Source organism: Desmodus rotundus, chromosome 3 (genome assembly GCF_022682495.2).
Source record: "Desmodus rotundus isolate HL8 chromosome 3, HLdesRot8A.1, whole genome shotgun sequence".
In the NCBI taxonomy this organism is placed as follows: domain Eukaryota; kingdom Metazoa; phylum Chordata; class Mammalia; order Chiroptera; family Phyllostomidae; genus Desmodus; species Desmodus rotundus.
The window spans coordinates 9,555,585-9,574,668 of record NC_071389.1 but is presented as its reverse complement, the minus strand read 5'-3'; the positions used below and the strand labels follow the sequence as shown (position 1 = coordinate 9,574,668).

The following is a 19,084-nucleotide window of genomic DNA, read 5'->3' as shown; positions in this document are numbered from 1 at the left end:
CACTTCCACCCCTGACCACTCCTCTCTGAGGAAGCCAAGCCAAGGTTCCCATCACCACCGCCTCATGCCTTGGCTTGGCATTGTTACCCTGTAGGCTGCTGGGTTCCCACTCCCCATTCTCCCTTTGGTAACACCGATCTAATTGGGGGTGGAGAGGGGTGTCAAGCTGTATCTGGCTTCCTGCCTCTGCTCAGGGAGCTCCCTCTCTCCCCTTCCCTAGTTTGCAAACACCTCCTTTAACAAGGCTCATGTCCCAGGCCCCAGGCTAGGTTAGAGCTCCCGCTCCCTCTGGGCTCCCACCACCACCTGTTCTGAAACCGTGCTCGTTTGCATTATCTACCCCGCAAGGCTGGGGGGTGGTGCCGCTAGGAGATACTGGTCCTGCGTCCTAGCTCCCCACAGCTGGGAGCCCACTGAAAGTATGTCGAATGAATGAATGAACAAGTCAACCAAAGGCCTCTGCTGAATCACAACGCAACCAGAGGGGGGCGCTGAAGAGTTGAGGGCGTGGTCATATTTAAAAGACAGGCCTTCAGCCTACTGCGATGGGCTGGGCAGGCAGCCCCGCCCACACCCCGCCCACCGGATCCCGAATAAGGGTGCGTCAGGCACTGGCCAGCTGGGGCTGCAGCGGACTCACCTGCCGCAGGTGCTTCAGGCAGACCTGGACGAGCAAGCCTTGCCGCTGCGGGAAAGATGCTGCGCGAGCGGACGGTGCGGCTACTGTACGGGAGCCGTGTCGAGGCGGTGTACGTGCTGGGCACGCACCTCCGGATCGACGTCCACAGGTGAGCAGGACCACCGCGTCGAACCCACACCCACCCCGGAAGTGAGGCTGGCTGGAGATCTCAGCCCCAGACGTCCTGAGACCCTCCTGGGACTCGGGGACGCGGACAGCCTTGCTCCAGCCCGAGTTGCCCTTCATCCCGCTCCCAGAAATCAAAGAACCTCACCCAGAAACCTGTCAGCTCCAAACATTGTGTCAGCCTTCCCAAAATCCTGAGACGCTCCCAGACACCCTAACACAGCCCCAGCTCCCTCACCACCTCTTTCCCAGACCCCCTCCCCTGCACCCCAGTCTTCCAACCGCCTAACCCTCTCCAGCTCCCAGGGCAACCTCAGCACCCCTCCTCTTGCCCGCCATCCTCTCCCCTTTCACTTCCCCACCCTGCCCTCAGACCCGCCACCCTCCCTTATGCTCTCCCCTTTCCCTCAGCCCCTCCAGTTCGCCCCCCACCCACCTTCGCCCAGCCCCTCACCCCACTCCCAGATCAGCTGAGCTCCTCCAGGATTTGCTGGGAAGCCGCCTGGAGGTGGAATCTGGCCCTGGGGGTTGCTCAGGCTCCAGTTTCACCCTGTGGGGGCTGCTGGTGGTTGCCTGCCTGCAGACACTGGCTGTGAGCGCCTTGTCCCCAAATGCCTTCCCTTGACTTCACCCTGGGGTCAGGGAGGGACCTTGTAGCACCTGGCTGAGGGCTGAGGGTGCAGTGCGGAGTTGGGATCTTTGTCTGAAGAGTGTCCCTTATTCAGGACCGTTTCCCCACCTTCTGTCCATGAATTTGGTGGGGTGCAGGATTTCTGAGGCAGAGAACCTGGTTGGGGGAATTGAGGTCAGGGCCCCACCACGACCCCCAATCCCCAGGAGGCAGCCAAGTCCAATTTGGAGACCCACCTCCCTGTGGTGCATGGGGTGGGCCTTGTGGGGGTGTGGCTGGTGTGAATGGAGCGGAGAGTCCAGGGTGGGGCATGCAGCCTTCTAGTCCAGGAACTTGAAATGCTCCCCATTGCCAGAGAGGAGCGGTCTGTGCTGAGAGGAGGCAGCATGCAGGACTGAGGAGGGGCCCGTGCTGATAGCTTTGGGTTGGCACCCTTCTCTGTGCCTTGAGCGGTGCTGGAGGTGACAATGCGGCTTGTTGCTCCCAACTCATTGTTACTGGGAGCGCCCTGCCTCACTCAGTCTCCCACCAAACTGCATCCCTGTCTTCCCACACTCCCTCCCCAGCCTGTTCTCTCTGTCCCCTTCAGTGGCCCTGGCCACACTGCCCAGCCATTCTCCTGCCACCTCCTCAGCAGGCACTGGCCACCACCAGGATACCATCAAGCACCAGGCTCCTTCCCCGAGGGCAAAGGGCCGGCCAGCAGGGTCATAGCAGACCGGGAACCTCTCCACTCATCTGCCCCTGGCCTCAGTTTTCCCACCATGTAAACCTCAGGGGTGGTTTCTTAGGGTCATAACACAGCAGTGGCGTGTGCTCCAGTCCTCGGAGGCCTGGGAGAGCTTCCCTTCTTCCCCACCCACCCCCTTCTCCCGTCGTAAACTGGGCACTGCTAGGGAGCTGGCCAGGAGCCACGGCGCTCAAGTCTCTAAGCCTCTGCTGTCACCATACCCGCCTGTTTATTCACTGGGCGCAGCCTGAATGGCTGGCAGGGTACCTCCCGTGGGGGGTGGGGAGTAAAGAAGGGGGGCACCCCCAGGCCCCCGGCCTTCCCTGTGCCCTGGCAGAGAGGCCCAGCCCGACTAGGGGCAGGGAGCGTAGGAGATGTGGACTCACCTTCTGTCTAGCAGGTGGCAGAGGTGTGGCAATCCCATTTGTCCTTTCTCAAGAAACCAGTCCCAGCCACACTGACCGACACCCCCCACTTGCACTTCACTTAAGACTCCCCACCACCCCCGAGAGGAGGGGCGCGGTCTAGCCCATCACCGTCCAACGGTAACAGAACTCGAGCCGCCATCAGAGCCACATGTCATCTGCAAGTTTCCAGCCGCCATGTTTTTAAGGTTAAAATAAACAGGTGCAATTAATTTTCATGCTATATTTTATTTAACCCAATATATCCAGATTACGAGCATCTCAATGTGGAATCATCATAACCATTTTCATTGGGCAGTCTACACCCTCGCTTTCCTATTAAGGCTTTGAAATTCGGTGGGCACTTTATACTCACAGCCAGTCTCGGCGTGGGGTGACCGTGTTTCAGATGCTCCATGGCCCCTGCGGCTGGTGGCCCCTGTACTGAACCACACAGGCCTCGTGCAGGGCTTCTCGTCCTTGGCGCCATCGCATCATGGGCCAGATGACTCTCCGTCGCAGGGGCTGTCCTGGGCTTCGCAGGATGTTTAGCAGCATCCCTGGCTTTAACCCCAAGATGCTGGTAGCGGTCCCAGTTGTGACAACCAGAAATGTCTCCAGATAATGACAACAGTCCTGGGCAGGAGGAAAAAAACCACCTCTAGTTGAGAACCACTGGTCTAGTCAAAGGAAGCCCCTTCCGGAACACAGGAGGCTGGGCTCTGTGTCATCTCCTACCTATCTCGTCTCCATGGACCTGGAGGTCCTGCTGGGATCGACCATTTCATAGGTGAGGAGAGCCAAGCTCAGAGAGGAAGCCACTTGCCCTACCTCACCCAGGACTCAGGTCCAACCTGCACTCTATCCTGTGCCACCCTAAAACCAGCAGGTTGAACTGGATGACCCTCAGCCTGTGTCTCTTCCACCCTCTACCTGGGCCATGACCCACTGCGCCCAGAGACTTCACTCACCTCCCTTTGACCCTCCACCTCCCACTGTATCCATCCCTTACTCAAGACCCCATGTCATGCCCCCCAGGGTCTCCAAAGAGACACCAAGGGACAAGGCCTGGCAGACCCTGGATCCAGTTAGTTAGGGACTGGTATCCTGTCCCCTCACTCCTTCTGAGTCACAGAGGTGATGGAACAGGCTTCACTCAGCACCCACTCCCTTTCCCAAGGGCCCTGACCCCCCTCTCCTGCGATGCATACATGGCTTCCCTCCCCTCCAGACACAGAAGAGGCCTCGCCTTCCTCATCCCCAGCAGACCCTATACAGGGTCCAACCACCTATTCCCAGCAGGACTGGCCCTTTGGGGATGACGGATGCCCTGACCCAGCCACGTGCTCAGCGCCAGTTTCCTGCAAGCTATGGGGAGATGCACAGAAGGGGAAGTACGGGTTCGTTCTGGAGATTTACGTTGAGATAGTTGCTCAAGATACAAGCGGTTCCCTTCTACTCTCGTGTGTATTTATCTCGGTCTGGCACATGTATGCCCTGTCCACACAATCTCTGCTGTGGTCTCTTCCTGGCAGTCGCCTCTCCACTGGGACTGGTCCGGGTCCCCATCTGATTCTGGCTGGAAGTCAGAGAGGAGGCACGAAGTGAGTGGTGTCCAAGGTTGCTTTCACCTCCCCTCTGGTGAGGGATGTTGTCCCCGCCCTGGAGCCAGGGACCCCCATAGAGTCGGGAGAGACTGGAGAAAGGGCAGTCTTGGAGTAAAGTGACGGGGGATCACCCACTGGCCGACTTTCCCACTGACCCACACACCAGCCAGCCGCGGAGACAGCTACTCCATCTGTCCGGGCAGGTGAGAGCTCCTGATGGGGCTGGTACCCCCCTGACCCTGGCGGAGAGAAGCCGGGATCTGTATCCTGAGGCCTGCAGGAGCGTCAGGGCAGAGGCGATACTAACAGTGGTCCCTTGTCTCTGCAGAGCAGTGTTCTGGCTACATTCTACCCCATGTTGAACCCGTGAGGCAGGAGGTGGGGGTGATCCCCACCCACTTCCCCAAGAAACTCCAAGACAGGGCTGACTGGTCATTTTCTCAGCAGGGTCTTGCCCCTCACTCTCTGGCAGTGATAGGAGAGGGGACCAGGGCAGAAGTTGCTAGACGCTGGCCCAGTAAAACCCTGGGGAAGCTAGGAGTGGGGTAGGGGACATGGGGCAGACATGTCTCGTGCCCCGTCTCACTCCCTAGACCCACTCCCAGGCTTTCCCCCTCTGTCTCTTGGTTGGTGTGAGTGTTTTAGAAAGCATGCTTAGGACAAAGGCCAGGGAGGGTCCACGATCCAGTCTGAAGCAATGGGGACTTGGAGCACTGTGGCCTCCCCTTCCCATCAAGGGCCAGGCCCGGCCTCACTGAAGTTTCTCCTGCCAGCTCCCCTGTACAAATTCCACTCCGGCCCATCGGCTTTGGGGTGCTGCTGGCCCTTGAGTGCACCACGCTCATTCCCACCTCGGTGCCTTTGCAGGTGCAGTCCCCTCCGCCTGGAGCACTGACCCCCAGACTTCACGAGCCTGACATTCACTCACCAAGTCTCAGCTCAAATGTCACCTCCACCAACATTTCATGGTGCCCCCTCCTGAGCTCCAGGCACTCTCTCCTTCATTACTGGGGTTTTTTCTACCTAACATTTATTTAATACCTCTTTTGTACCAGGTCGCCTTGTCAGCACTTTGCATATTCATCGCATGTGTATTTAAAGATTTCCATGTGTTTAACCTCACAACAACTTAATGAGTTAGGCACTATTCCTGGCCCCCTTTTGCAGTTGGGGAAACTGAGGTAAGGAATGCTTGTCCAAGATGACACAGCTGGCAAATGGTGGCTGCGCAGAGCCCAGGCCCCCGACTGTACTACCAGCGGGCTGCTTTTGGGGACTTGTGCTGTAGGGGTGTCCTCCTCTGTGTCACTGCCTTCCTGTTCCCGTGCCTGTCAGCCCTCAGGTCGATGAAGAGCTTCTTGGTTGAGTGAATGAATGAATGACGTGTGGAGTGGTATATCATTAGACTGAGCTCTCTGCCCCCAGCCTCAGGGACATGCACCATTGGATGAGCTAGCCAGTAGAAGGTCAAGGGCATGTGGCCAAACTTGGCCAGAGCAGCACTTGCTCCTGAGAGAATGATAGAAGGAATCAAGCCAGGTCAGGTGGTCCCATAAATTAAAATAGCACCTAGAGCCCTCGCCCATGAAAAGGAGTCCCTGCCAGGAGCTGCTCGGGTTCCAAGCCAATTCTCAGAGAGCAGTGAGGCTCAAAGGAGGCCCAGGCCCCCTGCGGTTCCAGCCCACAGCCTCCTTCCTGCACAGCTGGGGCCCTCGAGCGCCCTTCCTTCCTACCCTCAGGGCCCTGAGCTGTGATGGGAGCTCAGTGGCAGGGGACCACCCCCATGCACACCCCCCAGCTGGACAGGCACACCTGTTAGACTTCGGGGGAGGCCGGTTTTCAGACACAGCTCCCTCCTGCCCAGCCATGCCTGACCCTGTGCCCAGGAATTTTGACTAGTGCAAACCTCAGTCGTTCACCCAAGAGCCCAGAGCCGGAAGCCCGCCTTTGCTGTCCTCTTCCCGGCCCCACCTGACCCCACCTGAGAAATAAGTAGAGGGCTCTCGAGGTTCCTAGGAGCTTCTCATTTGATCCTCTCCTGAGCCAGGCTTGCCACTCCGTCACCAGGTGTCCCTTCCCGGAGAACCTTGAGAGAGCACTGTAACCCACAGATCCTCTCCCAGGAAGGGAGCAGCCAGGCCCGAAGCTCTGCCCTCACTGTCCCCCCAGACGAGGAGTGTTTGCCCTCAACATGCTCATCTGTGAATGGGACAACATTAATGCAGGCCTCACGGGGTTGTCAAAAGGATGGACTGAGATCATGTGGACCACAGGCTTGGCTCAGGGCCTGGCACCTAAGAAATACTCATAAGTAGTTATCATGAGTTAGTATTGGGTTCGTTATATGTTATTAAAACAAATAATAATGAGATATGGCCTCAAAGAGTTCATAATGCTCATGGGAGAAAAATGTTGAACAATTTTTTAGTGTTGTTTGAGGCACCAGCAAAGGGAGGGAAAGGTGAGTCCTGACTAATGGAATCAGGGGAGACTTCCTGGAAGAGGTGGCAGCCAAGCTGAAGAGTGGACAGGGGTTCACAGTGTGACCAGAATATGCAATGCAGGAGCAAGTGTACCCAGCAAGAAAGCTGGGACATGTGGGGGCTGAAAGGGCACAGCTTCAGTGTCCTGAAAGGTAAGGCTAGAGAGTCAATAAGCTCAGACCAGGGCTTTGAATGCCAGGCTCAGGCAATGGACTTTGGTCTCCAGGCAATGGGGAGTCACCGAAGGTGTCTGGGGAGAGAGTGCCCATAGGTTACATTGTTTCTTCCTTAGCAGAGGGCCGTGGGCAGCTGGAGGTGCCAGTGCCCAGTGAGAGAGGCTGCTGGGGTTACCAAGCAGGGAGAGAGGCTGGCTGAAGGCAGACGCCACAGTTGCCCGCACCAACCCATGTCTAGAAGCAGCCACCCACCTCACAAACGCAGCCACCACCATGCCAATAGTGAGGCCTGGCCTCCCTCCCCTGTTCCTCACTGTTACAGTGCTCACCTGAGGTTGCATGCCAGGCCAGCACCCACAGTGCCCCGCCCCCTCGGATTCCTGCAAAGATCCAAGGATGGGACGTCATGCTTGGGCGCTGGAGCTGGGGTCAGAGCTGTGCAGCGGAGCCCGCCTGGTGTTAATGAGGCTTAGAGCAGGTGGACAAGCTGAGAGGGCCAGATGCCAGCGAGGAGCAGGCCTGTCATGCCCTCTGGTCTGGGGCAGAGTCAGCTGCCCCAGCTCTGTAGGGCCACTCTGGGGACGCTCCCCACTGACTGAGTGAAAGCCACCGAGACTGGATAGCTCCCCAGCACTGGTGAGGCCAGGCAGATATGAAGTCACAAAGCCCAAGACTCCCTGGGGTTGGGCTCAGTGAACGTCCCTCTTCTACATCTGAGGCTGCTTGGCACTCTTGCTCAAAGACCCTTTGACTCCAACCTCACAGCCATTTCTCTCCGTCTCCACGGCCACCACCAGGTCCCAGGGCACTGCCATCACTCACCTGGACAGCTGCAATCACCTGCTCACTGGTTCCCCTGCTCCCAGCTTTGCTCTCCTGAAATCTATTCCCCACCCTGCACCCTGGGTCATCTGTCTACAGCATAGAAACGACCATGCCGCCCCTGCTTTGAAGCTTTCATGTTCTCAGGACGAGGCCAGCTCCTCACCTTGACCTGGCCCTCTCCTCCCACTGGCCCCTCCGCCTTGCCCACAAACTCCAGCCACACAGACCCCTTCCCAATGTCTCCAATGTGCTAGGCAAACGTCCACCTCGGGTCATCTCCCCAGCTGTCCTTGCTGCTTGGAAATCTCCGTTCTGCTTCCTCTCTAACTGTGCTTCTCTAACTGTGGCCCCCAGACCAGCAACGTCAGCATCTCCAGGTGATGCTGATACACGTGCAAATTTAAGAAACACCGATCTCATTAACTCTTGTCTGTCCCTCAGAGTGGAAAGTTGAGATCTTAGCTCAAGTGCCCCTTCCTCCGGGGACCTTCCCTTGACTCCCTGACCAGGACCTCATGGCACGCCATGCCCCTCCTTTACAGCCATGCACAGCTGTCCGCACAGAGTTCATTGTGTCATACATCAAAAGTCTTCCTCTTCCACCAGAACGTATGCTCCACGTGCCCAGGAAATAAGTTTTTCGCTGATCTACTCCCAGCACCTAGAACTGTGCCTGGCACAAAGCGAGTGACTAACAGCAGAAGCAAGCCCTCCTCTTCCAGCCTGTCCTGCAGCAAATATTTATATTTGCCACGTGCCTGTTCTGGGCCAGGTGCTGAAACAAAAAGAAAGACAGCCCCTACCTCCAAGGAGCTACCTGCCACAATGGAAAATAAACACAGAGACAAATCAACTGAGTTGTCTTCAAGCAGAGATGGGCAGTCACCAGGCAGAGAAGTCCGGGAAAAGTATCACAGATAGAAGGAACAGCATGTGCAAAATGCACGGTGAGTTAGAACAATGCAGGGAGTTGAGAGGTTGGAAGGAGTTGCAGAAAATGAGGCTGGAGAGTCAAGTTGAGATGCAGTGGTTAAATGCCACTGAGTGAATACTAGGTTTAAGTGTTTGGATTTTATTGTATGGGTAAGCACTGAGGAGCCATGAATCATTTCAATCAGGCAAGTGAACTGATATCTTTTTTTTTTTAATCATCCCAGCAACAGAGTGTGGGAAGCCAAGAAGAGTGGCTTTGTTAGTTCATTTATCTGCCAAGTATATATCGAGCATGGCCATGTGCTGGGTGCTGGGACACAGCGGTGGGCAGAGCAGACGTGGCCCCAGGACCTGCAGCCTGTCCTTCCGTCCACACTGTCTTCATCTTTGCCTCTTTCCCATAAGAAGGAGATCACAGTCACCTCCAACACCCCCACTCTCTTGCCCTCGATACTGTCCTGGGCCCCTCCCTGCAGCCTCCAGGGACAACAGAGGTGCCCACAGCCCCTGGCTTCTGAGAGGTTCTTCCAGGGGAGGGAGGATCCTCCTGAGACAATGGGCGACTTTGTTGCTCCTGCCAGGGCTGCTCCAAGAATAGCTGTTAGCTCAGCTCCAAGCCGGGCTGGTGCTGGGTCGTAGGAGGGTGCGGGGCCCTGGAGCTCTTGTGTGGCCCAGGCATTAAACCCCTGAGCCTCGGAGGCCTCCTGCAGTTTCTCACTGGCGGGAGGAAGGAGGGTGGCAGGAAGCATCCCTTCCAGCACTATTGTCAGAACCTGGGTCGTAAGCGATCATCCCACACTGGGGGTTTGTAAAGCACTTTTTTCTAAATAAAATTGTATGCAGAAACCCAGTCTATAAAACCAGATGAAATAACAGTGGCTCTAGCTGAAGTGGGGGATACGGTTTTTCAGCACCTCCTCCCCACCCCACCCCCAGGCCCAGGACCTGCCCCCTCTGCTCTCTCCGGACTCCAGCCACCTCTGACCTGGTCCCAGCCTCCCATGTGGCACTTGATGAAACAGACAGAGCAGAAGTATCTTGCTCAAGGCCACCCAGCAAGCTGATGGTCAAAGCCAGGACTTACACTAGAGGAATGTTTGCTAATACGGAGCCCACAATTGTCCGAGCTCTTGTGATTTTTACCCACACCTTATTTCACCTACAGTACTATTAACACTTTTCCTTAAACCAACTCACGTGTTCCCTCTAACTTGGTTTGAAATGGAGATCTTACATCATTGCCATAAATGGCAAGTCTTTACAATTGCCATAAAAAGATAATGCATTTAATAAATACATACATCTTTTAAATTGTTCATCCGCATGCCACTTAAAAGCATCTTACGTGTGTACCCACACCTGCCTTTGGGAACTGCTGCCTGGTGCTTCTAAAAGGCTCAGCTCTACGCTGATAGCCCCCTTGGTAGGTCAATAGCAAACTGGGCTTGAGCCCACATCTGCATATGTGCCCCCAATACAGGGTTTTTGCTTAGACTCCTGGTGACGGATGTGGACACAGGGCAACAGGCCACGCCAACAGGTATGCAGCCTCAGATCAGCCCAGTGTTCCCCCTGCAGGCTGAGGCATTTAGAAGGGGGCAGATGGACGAGAACTTGCATGGTGCTGGAGCGTCTCTATGGAGCTCCTTTCCCAGCAGTGAGCACACACTGCTAGGTCCCTGCCCACCCACTCTCCCTGCAAGGGCGCAAAGCCAGTGGGTCTGTGGCCTGGGTCAGAGAGACCCTGCATGGTGGCCTCTACGGCTTCACACTCACAGCCTTGGCCACCCCAGGGCTCTAACCACCAGGGAGCATTGCTGAATGTCTGGACTGGGGGTTCTCACACTGTAGCCTCTGGGCCAGCAGCTTCACCAATTCCTGGAAACATGGTAGGAATGCCAATTCTCAGGCCCCACCCCAGACCTACCACATCTGAAACTCTGAAGAGGGGCCCAGCAATCGGTGTCTTAACAAGCCCTCTAGGTAATGCTGCTGCTGCCGCTGCTGAACTTGGAGAGCCATTGGTCTAACGCTCTCATTCCACCCTGGCTCCTATCCATACCTTCAGCTGCCCCGGCCACACCTCAGTCCTGCAAGGCACACCCTCTGGGACAGGATCAACAAATCTGTAGCCTTAAAATAAGCCCTGAAGGTTTAAACAGCACCCCAATGATTTGGATGCCCAGCCATGGTGGAGAACTGTTCTGGAACCCAGGAGCACCAGGCCATCAAAATAGCCGACATGCCCTTGAGGCAGACACTTGTGCCTGTCTTAGTCCCAAAGCCCTTGGAATCCCTCCTCAGTCCCTCTTTGGCCTTTGGGAACCTTCAGGCCCTAGCCTGGATTTAGCAAAACCATGAGCCTTGGGCCGCTTTCTCCCCTAGTCTCTTTGTCCTTCCTGTGTGTTGCCTCCCCTTAAGCCAGTGTCTTAGGCAGCTTGAGCTGCTATAAAAAAGTATCTTGGCCGGGTGGCTTAAATGCAGACACTTGTGTCTCAGTGCTGGATGCTGGAAGTCTGCGGTCAGGGTGCCAGCACGGTCAGGTTCCGGTGAGGACTCTCTCTCCGGCTTGCAGCCAGCTGCCTTCTCACGCGGCCTTCCTCGGTGCAGTGGAAAGATCTCTCTGTCTTCCTTGTTTTATAAGGCAACAAATCCTATCGGATTAGGACCTCACTCTCATGACTTCATTTAACCTTAAGTGTCTTCTAAATGCCCTATCTTCAAATATAATCACATTGGGCATTAGGACTTCAATATGTTAATTTGGGGAAATACAAACATTCAGTCCACGTCACCTGGATCAAATCTGTTTTTTTCGTGCCCCGAAATCTTGAGGGCTTTTCAAGAATTCCAAAAGTGTTTGCCTTTCCAAAGAAAACCACTCTGGAACCCAAGGAATGACTGTCAGAGGAGGGGAGTCCAGGCTGTGACAGCTGTGGCAGGAAGGAGGGGTATCTGTGGGAGAACCGGCCCACCCTGCCCCTCTAGGACCAGCCTCCATCCCCGTGCAAACCCAGCCCTGGGATGACTGCCTCCTGACCTCCAGCCGGGTGGGTTCTCCTGCCCTCTGGCACAGACACCAGAAGGGAGATGGGAGACAGGGTCTATGCTGAGTGCCGCCTTGGAAGTGAATTTGTCCCTCTGCCTGGGCCTCAGTCATCCACCCCTACGGTACCACATAGCCTTGAAAGCTGGTTGCCCAGCAGAAACTCCAGAAAGCTTGTTAAGAATTCTGATTCCCAGGCCCTTCCCTCAAACAGTCTGACTCAGTAGGTACACGATTGGCCCAGGAATCTGTATTTTTACAAGGCACCATCTTTACTACCAGGTGATTGCAGTATAGCTAGGTCCTTTGGAGTCCCCCTAGGCCAGACAACCTAGGAGGGGCCTTGCAGTTTTCAGGAGTCTCCTCCTGAATCTCCTTGTCCCACCTGCCCCAGGGGTCCCCATAACCTGCTCTCCTCTCTCCCTACAGTGCCGCCCCAGCCGGGGCCCAAACCTTCAGCCTGAAGCACTCGGAGCACGTGCAGGTGGAGGTGGTGTGTGATGGGCAAGCCGAGGAGGTGGCCATCAATGGCAAACAGCGCTGGCCTCTCTCGCCCAGCACCACACTTCAGGTCACCATGAGCCAGGCGAGCAGCGAGGCCAGCAGCGACAAGGTACCACGGCTGGGGAAGTCCACCCCGCGGGCCACGGAGGCCAGGGGCCATGCCTGAATCGAGGCAGGCTAGACCAGAGCTGTCCCGTGGAAACAGAATGCAAGCCACGTGTATCATTTTCAGCTTTCTAGTAGCCACATTAAAAGAGAAAAAAAAAACCAGGTGGACTTAATTTTAATAATGTCTTTTACTTAACTACACATATCAAAATATTGTCACTTAGACATGGTATCAGCATAAAAACTACTAATGAGATGGCTTACTCTTTTGTTATACCGAGTCTAAATCTGGTGTGCGTTTCACACTTACAGCACATCTCCCCACGTTTCAGGGGTCAGTGGCCACCTGTGGCTGTGGCTACTGCGTAAGGCAGCTCAGTGTTAGACCGTGGAATGATGGCTTCGTGGAAGGTTAAATCGTGGGCTGCTGAATGCATGAATATCAGAATCGCTGGAAGTTACAGCCACTGGTGCCCTTGTTTTTATCATGTATAAAACGGGGTACTGGGTACCCATGCAGCAAAGTGATTTGCCCAGGTGGTAAAGGCAAGGCCAGACTCTCCTCACTGGGAACCTCCCTAACTACGAACCTCAGGTGCCCCACCACTGCCTCAGGGCTTTATCCAGAGGAAACAACCTCAGCCCTGCTCCCTGGCTGCTCGGTGGGAGCTAGACACACACTACGGCTGGTATGGGGGCCCCACAGGTGGCAGAGTACGCCAGGGGAACAAGCAGGCAGTTGCCATCCTGGATGCACTCTGTGAGGATGGGAGTCCCCTGTCTAGTCTGATCATCTGGGGGAAGTGGCCCACCAACCCAGGAGTGCTTCCTGCAGGAGAGGGTTCAGATAGCAGGAGAAAGCTGGCCTGACAGGCTGTGAGGTGAAAGACAGGGAAGGTCATCACCGCAGATCTTCCTGCCTGTGATACGTGACCTCTGCTCTTCTTTCCCTCCTTACCAAGGTCACCGTCAACTACTATGAGCAGGAGGGGAATGCCCCCATCAACCGGGCTGGGCTCCTCCTGACAGCCATTGGTGAGTTGACAAGGCCGTAGCCTTCATCCCCAGGGCTTGGCCTCCCCACCCTTCTCGGTAGCACTTGGGCTATTTTCAATGTTGCAGGCCTGGCACTCAGAGCTTCCTCTGAATAATGCAGGACCACGGAGTGATGCCACAGGTGCCCGGGCCCTTCTCTACTAGGGTGGGGGATGTCGTACAGGGGGAGGCGTGCCCTGGTCTGCGAGCAACTCACCCCAATGTTAGGGTCCCTGTCACAGGCTCCGTGGATTACAGAGAAGAAGGAGCCAAGTCTGCTCCTCGCCTACGTGTTCCCTGCAGCCGGGAGAAGAGCTTGCCTCTCAGAGTGAGGGGAAAGCCTGTGCTGCCCTCCATAGTCCTAGCTGCGCCCTTCGCCTCCCTGGGCCCAGAGATGCAGCCTGGGTCCTTAACTCACCTCATGCAAGCCCTTCATTTAACTCGTGAGGGCAGTGAGGCCCAGAGAGGTTAGGGAACTGGTTCATAGCCGCACAGCAGAACTCAGGATGATTTACCCCGGACCCGAGGCTCTCCATCACACAGCAGTTCCCTGCCCTGGTGGAGCCGGCCTGGCTCAGCGAGGCCCAGAGATGTGGTTTCCTGAACCTGCGGTCATTCCGCGTTTCTGTAGTTAAGGTGTTAATTGTATATATGGTTTCTTTGAGTGTTGAATCATAGAATGTGGTTGTATTTCAGAGGTTGATTTGTCCATCCAGCCTTAGTCTAACATTGACAGTTGCTACATGGTGGGGGGAGGGAACTCCCCTTTACTGAGTGTTGACTACTTGCTGAATGCTTTAAAAATGATACTGATGTCTCCCCTTTATTGAACACCTACTCAGTGGTCAGATTGTGCTGGGTGCTCTTAGGTGTCTTCCTGTCAGATCTCAGTCTGTTCTTACCATAGTTTCAAGGGTAGACACTACTACTGTCCCCATTTTACAGATGAGAAAGCCAAGGCTCAGACAAAGTAAAATGGCCCTGGCTGGTGTGGCTCAGTTAGTTGGGCATCGTCCCCGTATCCCAAGAGGTCACAGGTTCGATTCCCAGTCAGGGCACATGCATGGGTTGCAGGTTTGATCCTTGGTCAGGAGGCAGCCAATGTTTTGGGTTTTTTTTTTCTCTCTCTCCTTCCCTTCCCCTCTCTCTAAAATCAAGAATCATGTCCTCAGGTGAGGAGGGAAAAAAAAGTAAAACAAAACCTTGCCAGAGGCCACACACCTGGAAAGTGTTTTGTGAGATGCCAAGTCATTCCAGTCTTCTCATATTCTCTGGGGGTCTTGGAAATATCCTCCCCCCAAAAACCCAGCCAGTTCCCAAGCCAGCCCCTCTTTCTCCAGCCCTGTGCTTGCAGCTGCCAATCAACAGCAACGCTCTTCCGCTTCTCGGCTTATTCCCAAAGGGCTTGGTTGCTGGTCCCCCGCCCCTCCTTCTACATGAGGGGGTGCCCAGCCTGGGGCAGGGTCCCCAGGACAACCTCAGGGGACCTTCAGAGAGGACACCAAAGCCTCCTGAGCTGCAGCTGAGGGCTGGCACGGGGTAGACCTCACGTGCACACAGAGCCCCCAGGTCATCTCTGGTGACCGTCCCTGAGGAAACCCAATCCCACAGAGATGGGACACCTGAGCACTTGAGCAGGAAGGGCAGCGGCCAGGGGCCTGTGAAGTGAGGGTGATCCCCGAGGGCTGACTGTACCACATACGGGGAATCCCGCGGAAGCAAGGCAGCCTTAGGGTAGATGGCAAATACCGCACCGTAAGGCGGCAAGACCAGACCGAGAAGGCTGCAAAGCTTGTGCTAAGTCCCCAGAAGACACCAAATGGGCCATGGTGAATGGCCAGGCTCCTCCCTCCAAGGCTCTGCCATTGTGCTTTCACTGGAGAATTATTTAGTGAACTGCTACACAGTCCAGATATTTAGGTTCCATGGACCACTAAAATGTCCACCCCCGCCCCCACCAAAAAAAGATAAAAATAATAAAACTAACATCTTTGATGCTTGGCCCCAAACAGACATTAATAGTTTCTCATCGATTATCACCATCTTTCAATACTCACACACCTGCAAAGTAGGCAGGGCGTAACCTCAGAGTAGAAGACGGCTGTTCACACCGTAGAGATAGAACTTCACAGAAAACTCACCTCACCGGACTTTCGTTTCCTGTCCCACTGGGGACCCTGGCGAAAATTTGATTTCCCATGGGACCCACTGGCCTATCCAACTTTCCCGGGTCTTACCTTTTCTCAAGCATCTACCCCAGGAGTGCTTGAGGCCTACATCCTGAATAACCCCTCACGGCAGCACCTCGGAGGCAGGAACACCCGAACATCCCAAGATGGTGGGGCTGTCCCCTGAGGACATCTCTGTGAGTCTGTCTCACCCTAGCTCTGTCCTGAGCCCACACAGAGCAGAAAGAACGCTGGCTTCAGAGTAGACAGAACTAAGTCTAAGTACCGACTCTACCCCCTGCAGCCACATTGTGACTGTCACCCCCCTGGGCCTCAGTTTTCTCATCTGCAAAATGGGCTCGCAGTGCACTCTGGTACCGTGCTTGCAAGGATTTGGTGGGACTCGGTGTGCAAAGAGCCTGGCGTGGACTGGATGCTCAGGCAATGCTCTCTTTTCTCCCCCCTCGGTGGCTACCTCCTCTCTCTGCCTGGAGTAGAGTTGAAGAACTCTACTGCCTTCAGGCTTCTTCTTGGTATTTGGGAACAAACCCATAGTGCCCTTGGCCAAATCAGGTTCTAGGTCTGGGTCTCAGTCCTGCCAAGGACTTGCTGTTTGACCTTGACAAGTAGCCCACCCTCTGCACATTTTCCCAGCTATGAAATTAGGGGTTTGAGCTCATTGGCCCCTGAGGGCCTTCCAGACTCCAATTGGGGCTGACTTGCACAATTCTCCTGTTAAGGGAGAAAGTGAGGATGGGGGAGGAGGGAGGCCCAGAGTCTCAGCCTCTTTGCTGCAGACCTGGCAATGGGAGCAGTACACCCACACAAGCCTTGAGGAGTTTCAGCATCAACCTGGGGGCCTTGCCAGCACCTAGGATGGCCGTGGGGGACAGAGACCTTCCCCACCTCACCCCAGGCAGCCCGGTGAGTCAAGAAGGCCAGGCACGCTGTCAACTGTCCACAGGGGCTGGCAGCCCACCAATATGCCTGCGGCTCTGTGTCAAAAGCCAAGGCCTCGGTGTCCCGGTTCTCACTTAGGGCAGGCTGCCTTGAGCCCAATTTGACATTTCCCGTTAATCTGCCCCACACCCCAGGTGCCACCCGACACCTTGGGGCTATTCCCAGGAGCTGAGGTAGGACTCAGAGCCTCTGGGAAATGTAGAGCCCAGCAGCCCTAAAACAAGTGTCTCCTCCCTTCTCTCCAGAAAGGCGTCCCAGCAGGGCAGAGCTCTGGCCGGGTCACACCGCCCTCCTCTCCGACCCAACGAGAGCATCGCGTTAGAATCTAGTTAGATTGGACATTGGGAGAAACTTTGAAGGGGAGCAGTCATCAAGGGATGGCTCATAGTTTGGGGAAGAGGGGACCCCTGCTGGGAAAGGGGAATCCCGCGGGAGGGAGGAGGGGAGAAAAGGCCATTTCAGTTGGCTTTGGAGACGGCTCATGAGTCATAAGACAGAAAATGTGCAGCCCTGGGGGAGGTCGGAAGGTGGGTGATAGGCGCCCAATTACGTAACGCCCGGGTTGTGTAACAGGAAGTCAGTGAAACCTACCCACGTTTCATAAATCAAGAAAGAGCAATAAGCGTATTACTCAGTGTTACAGAGGCTGCTTTCAGGCAGGTAAGGGGACAGGGAACTTAGTATCAAACAGTTTCTTTAGAAGCTGTCTGGTACTAAGGGATTTCTTGTGCACCATGTACAAGCATTCCTAAAATGTTTAAATTTAAGAAATCATAATGAAGGAAAGCCCAATAAAGGGCCTGTCATTGATCTCCTGTGACCCACTGCTCTCAGGGACACACCACAGGAGCCACAAAGTGGTGCCCACCTTGCAGCCCAGAGACAAAGGTCACAGGGCTGCTGGGGGTGGGGGCGAGGTGGTCTGTGGCCAACTCCTCTGGGGATGATGTTTAGGGAAGCCAGCCTTAGGCCTCTGAAGGTGGGCTTGGCTTTTGGAAGCAGCCCAGGGTAGAGGTCAGCCTGAGTCTGTGGAGGGAACAGCTGGGCAGGGGTCTAGAGTCAGGCCCCCCGTGGAATGCCTGGCTTTGCACTTTCTGGGGACTTCCTGCTCATTTCCCTGCTGGGTGCCTTGGTTTCCTCATCTTCATGGAGGGGGTGGCTGGGTGGGGGAGAATGCCTTCCTCCTCGTGTGAGGGAAAGAGGGCGTGCAAGGGAAGCGCCTGCCTCTGGCAGAGGGAACTGTGCACACAGGAGACGTTACTGTCTTAAAGAGCAAAGGCAGCGGTTCCTTAAGGAGGCTGGGTCCATGGCTGGTACCCAGGGAGGACCTTCAGTGGGGACTGTCCACCTGCAAATTTCGTGAAGGTCTGGGAGCCAAAACCAACACAGTTCCACCATCTGAGCCTCCAGCCTCTTTAATGGTGGCTGGTGGCTCCGCCTCTCCGCTTTCTCCCTGAAAGCCTTAGCAGGCCCCAGCCTCCCAATGACCAGCCCCATTTTCTGACAGGGGACATCTGTGAGTCTGGGTTTGCCCACCTCAAAAATGGGAACAATACTATTTATCTCACAGGACTGGGGATTCCTTGAGAGCAGGCTGTGCGCCCCAATGTCCCACCACTAGGTCTCTGCACCCAGTAGGGTGCCTGCGATTCAGCAGAGGCTCACCAGTGACTTGCTGAGTGGGCAGGACCAATGGGAGGAGTGTACATAATTACGCCTTACAGTATCTAACAGTCAGTGGGGCTGCAGACGTGGGGACACTGGAGTGCCGCCTGTCCCAAGGACCAGGTGTCCTTAAAGCCTCCCCTCTCCTGCCTCCTTCCAGACCCAGAAAAGCCACATTCAAGGGTGGGAGGGAATCAGGCTGTGCACAAAGAGAGGACTTGAACATAATTCCCAGAGTGAGGGTGAGCGGCCCGAGGAGGGGTGACATCAGTGCCCTCCCTGAGCCAGGATCCTCTCCCCCCCCAACCCAGGGAGAGGGCATGCCTGCCAAAGGGACTTACCAGGAATTCATTCATTCCCACCCAACTCCCATCTCAGTCCAAGTCATGCCCAGCGTGCGGCTGAGTTCCCAGGCCTGGACTCAGCTCCTCTACGTCTGTGTGATGCTCCCGTCACCTCCCCAACAACCCCCCTGCCTGCCCCACCCTGTTAGTCAAGGGGTCATGTCACCTCCCAGGGACATTTAGCAATATCTGGAGACATCTCAGTTGCTGTCACAGCTGGGGGATGTTACTGGCATCCAGGGCGTACTGCTAAACACCCCGCGATGGTGCTCAGGGCGACTGCCTCCACACAGAAACGTCCGACACAAGCTGTCTGTAGTGCTGACTGTTGTGGTTGGTGCATCTCCTCAAATGGGAAAGGGCCCCATTTTGCAGGCAAAGAAACTGGGGCTCAGAGATGCCATCTAACCTGCCCAAAGTCACACAGCTTATAAGTAGAGAACCAGGGTTCGAACCCAGCACTGCCTGATGCTGAGTCTTGGGTTCATTTCACCACACAGTTTCCATGAAGCCTGTTCCCACAGTAGGCCTAGTTCAGCGAGGACACCAACGGTCCCTTCCCCAGGAGGAAGGATAAGTAAGGACCATACCCTGGACCCTCTCTCTGACAGCCTGGCCTCCCAGGTACCCTCAGATCAAGAGAGGTTGGAGACCCAGTTT

The 19,084-nt window shown here is 55.4% G+C and overlaps 1 protein-coding gene across 2 annotated transcripts in view; it reads left to right on the top strand.

Annotated features, from left to right (window-relative positions):
• Positions 1-602: 602 nt before the first annotated feature.
• Positions 603-19,084, top strand: part of PADI2 (peptidyl arginine deiminase 2) — a 49,836-nt gene continuing 31,354 nt past the window's right edge. The window contains exons 1-3 of one of the 2 annotated variants that reach the window (XM_024554276.4): positions 603-788; positions 12,070-12,253; positions 13,215-13,287. In XM_024554276.4, the coding sequence (XP_024410044.2) occupies positions 697-788; positions 12,070-12,253; positions 13,215-13,287 (349 nt within the window). In that variant the 5' untranslated portion in view covers positions 603-696. Of the gene's footprint in view, positions 789-12,069; positions 12,254-13,214; positions 13,288-19,084 lie in introns of those variants that run through there. The other variant, XM_045190571.3, reaches the window with a different exon arrangement.